The sequence below is a fragment of the Gadus morhua genome, chromosome 11 (assembly GCF_902167405.1).
Source record: "Gadus morhua chromosome 11, gadMor3.0, whole genome shotgun sequence".
Classification (NCBI taxonomy): domain Eukaryota; kingdom Metazoa; phylum Chordata; class Actinopteri; order Gadiformes; family Gadidae; genus Gadus; species Gadus morhua.
In genome coordinates, this window is record NC_044058.1 from 20213861 (window position 1) to 20218106 (window position 4246).

Below are 4246 nucleotides of genomic sequence, written 5' to 3' on the forward strand. Positions count from 1 at the left end.
TATGAAACAAGCAACCACAATCCGCAACCACAACACCCGGTCGTCTCCCGCAGTGATAAAATGCGCCCATGCACGATTAAGAAGAGTTGGATAGTCGCCTATCTGCGCAGCTGCACAGCGCGAGAGAACGATGGGGAAAACAATCACGCACATGACTCGGTAGGGTGCATTCTTAATAGGGATAGCGTGTCTTAACATGTTTAATTAGTTGGAATATTCATCAGAACGTAGCCTATAGCTACAAATTAAATATGATGATAATCAAACATAAATGCCTTCTTCCGTGCGTAACCTCGTTTCCAGGCTTGTTGAAAGCATCTTACGGCGGGACGCCTGGGACGGGATGGTCCAAATGATCGGTACTGAAGACAGAGAGGGTGGGACTATCGGTTACTGATGTTCAGGATAGAGGCAATCAGAGAGGGAGGGACTTCCTGTATATGGATATCGTTCTCCGTTACATATTTCGAATATTGCTTTCTTTCTTTCGTCGTGGATGCTGTTATACTTTCTATGTTCAAATGTGTTCTCACTCCAGGGAATGTTAACTGCATGGCGGACATGCATGACGGTAGACCGGTATAACGCTACAAGTCAGGATCCTCTCCCCGACTTATCACTGCTGGGAGCACAGGTGTCGTCTTCTATTGGTTGGACAACTCGGCACGCGCTCCACCCCGCCAAAGAAAAGACGCTAGTCACTCGCGAGCCACCCAGGGGAACTTCATCATCATATGATCCCAGTGGGAGTCAAACCTGCTCCGGGGTGGCAGAGAATAGAGAGAGAGGAGAGCGAGAGAGAGATAGAGAGCGAGATAGAGAGCGAGAGCGAGAGCGAGAGAGAGGCAAACTATCGTTAGAGGGAGAGAGAGACAGATAGACAGATAGACAGAGCGAGAGACATCAAGAGGCAGAGAGAGAGAAGCCGTACAATTTCAGACGGCGTTGAAAGAAAGACGGAGAACTGAAAAGGAGAGGGAAGGAAGCACATCCACCCGGGAAGAAGAAGAAGAAGAGCACAGAACATGTCTGGTCGGGAGAAGGAACCCAAGTCAACCAACTCCCCCACAAGGTCCACCAGAATACACTGAGATGGATGGAGCCCAGAGAGGAGCTGATATCTGCTGTCGCGTTGTTACCAGGGGTGCAGGCTGCAGCACCTACAACAAGCAATAGATCAACACAGCCCTTTTGACAATTCTTCATTCATCCGTCCGTCCATGGCGTCATCCCAAGTCATTTGACTTGCTACACTGCTGGAATATACCGGGAGGATTTCTTCTGCCTGCAGGAGTTCTCCGTTTGGGTGGAAGGTGTTTCCACAGACATGGCTTTGCGTCGGACCCTTGCACAGTCAATACACGGGACGCCACGGCACCTACTTCTCTTGCATCTCGTGTGCTTCTGTATACTGAGCAGAGTAAGTGAACCCGCAGTGGAATAAAAGTGCAGATCTCGAGTTCTGGTTTTGCAGTTTGAAGCAGCCTAAACTTATTCCAGCTTTCCTTTCCCTTTAGAACCGTGTAGCTGCAGCTGATGCCGCGGGCCACCCAGCAGCTCCTGTCGACGTTTCAGACTTGCTACAGTCCCTTAATTTGCCTCAGAACACAGGTAACGACGGTTCAGTTCATTTGAAATGCCTTATTTATGGCACAAACTGTGTGAGGATCGTTTCATGTTATGTGTACCGTGAAGTTTTTTTGTGTTTTTTTCCATGTTTTGTGACACATTTCCAACACACACTGCATCAATTGAGCAGAAGTTTGCGGACATCGCTCACCTGCGGTACAGAGTGATCGCTAGAGGGCGACCGTCCACCTCACTCTGTCTGCATCCCCTGGATGTTCATTACTATGGACCTCCAGCGTGCTTTTAAACCGGCCTCTGCCATACACATGGCATGCGGCTTCAGCTTACAGCTTATTAGAACCTTTCTTTCGGGTTGACGTTTTTTTTCCCGAGCAGTTCTCATAGGTAGACAGAGTCAACACTATGGGGTTTTAATGGAGTAAACTTCTCTGCCGTCTTCTGCAACTTCTAACTTAAAGAAAAACAACAGACCCCACAACGGAGCCACCGTCTTCAACTAAGCACACAAAGCTTGAATGAAGATGCGGCCCTAATGACAATGCCAATATTGTTCTTACTTACCATACCTTTATCACACAATTACACTCTTTGCACAATGTATCAGGTGACAGTTAATCTATTTCCATTAACCACCCTGATGAACAAAAAGCCCCCAAGAAGGACTTAAAACCCCCATGCCCCCACCTGCCTTTAACAATACTAATGGCACTCAGGACCCACTAAACCAACAAGACAGCCATCGCAGGATCTTGTCATAAACACAGATGTGTGTGTGTTTGTGGGGGTGGGGGGGTGGGTGTGTGGGGGGGTGATCTCTTCCTGCTAACTGTTTGTCTGCTGCCAGCCAGACAAGGGTCATTGCAGCTGGTTTGTTACTTAGGTAGAGACAAACAGCCTTGAGTGTGTGTGTATGCGTGTGTGTGTGTGTGTGTGTGTGTGTGTGTGTGTGTGTGTGTGTGTGTGTGTGTGTGTGTGTGTGTGTGTGTGTGTGTGTGTGTGTGTGTGTGTGTGTGTGTGTGTGTGTGTGTGTGTGTGCTTGTGTGGTTGTGTGTGCCTTGATGGCCACTCGGACTTAACGTTTGAGGCAGGGAGCACGAAGAGTCCATTAAGCAAAGTATGCAGCGAAGATTGTTACATTTAACGGCTTGACTTGGATATAAACACACATTACATTATGTTACTACATTACATCATATCATATACATAATATGTCTGCAGACATTAATCTGGTTAGCAAGGGGAATTTTTATTCACAATCGCCTTACATTAAAATTGTGCCTTTGATGATTTCGCGCTTTAATCTCCAGCATTCACACGCACGCACCCCCACGCAAACACTGACTAGCACACGCACAGACACACAGACACACACACACACACACACATACAAACTGCCACTGACGACACACACTGCCACTGATGACACGCACATCCACACACACACACACACACACACAAACACAGACATGCACACACACACACACACACACACACACACACACACACACACACACACACACACACACTGCCACTGATGACACACATTCACACACACACATACACACACACACACACACACACCGCCACTGATAACACGCTGTCTGTCGCCCCGCATGCTTCCTGTACCGCCACAACACGTCTGTCTCCATGCTAAATATACTCATTATTAGGCAGGTCACGGTGCTCAGTCACCAATGCTGGCCTGTTGTTGATGGTAAAAGTGCAATGGTGGCTGGTCCCCTGGGAACTCAAAGGTGATAAAGGGAATGCGTAGGCTATTCTTCGTCCCAGGAAACAATGTCCAATGATCTTACCAGCCAGGCCCCACTCAAATTGCTTAACCACCGGGTGCAGATATGCTATTTGTTTGCCTTGTGGATAGGCTCTTGTACATGAAGGGTTTTGGCAAAAGGATTGAAGTGAAGTGCTTAATTATGTGAAAAGAAGGTCTGTAATGCTGTACCAGTCTCCTTCCTTGACGACTGCGTAGGTTGCCATCAATAGATTTGTTTAAACTTTTCTAATGATATCGAAATGCGGAATCGCCAGAGGTAACCAGGATCTTGGAATGGAAATGTTTTCTGTTGAACCCGGAGAGCTTAATCTGTCATCCCTCTTGTCCCCTGTTATCGGTTTAGGAGAGAGCTGGTTATACAAATAGTACAATCACTTAGCATTGTGATGCCCTTTCGTTCACATTTCTCAGATGGTTACCGGGATGTGGTCTGACTTGGTGTGATGTCATCTTGGATGTGTCCAAAAGCAAATAAATACATAATAGTTTGCGGTCATTCGCTGGTTCATTAACATTTTATGTGGGAATGCTAAATCCCGACAAATGTTCGCCAAATCATCAATGAGATGAGGGGGTTTTAAAAAAAAAAAACCTTTTTTTTTCTTGGTCTGTGGAAAGTGTATTTGAGTCCAGACATATTACATTAACCCTGTGTTTGACCTTTGAAGAAAATAACCCACCCATTACATTAGTCTTTTTCCTGACCAGAAACAGGGATTTAACTAGTCCAGTGGTCCAGTCCTAGTTTATGACCTGCTGTTAACCGGCACTAACTGGAGTGGAAAGAAGCTGCAGTGAAAAATCAGAGCAAACAGATCCCATCTAATCTGATAGGACTGGACGGGAAACTGTCGTGACCCT

General features: G+C 46.7%; 1 protein-coding gene across 1 annotated transcript in view; it reads left to right on the forward strand.

The window, feature by feature from the left end:
* Window positions 1-686: 686 nt before the first annotated feature.
* adamts16 (ADAM metallopeptidase with thrombospondin type 1 motif, 16) overlaps window positions 687-4246 on the forward strand; it is a 68680-nt gene continuing 65120 nt past the window's right edge. The window contains 2 exon segments of the mRNA XM_030370930.1: window positions 687-1420; window positions 1518-1611. Of these exon segments, the coding sequence (XP_030226790.1) occupies window positions 1328-1420; window positions 1518-1611 (187 nt within the window). The 5' untranslated portion in view covers window positions 687-1327.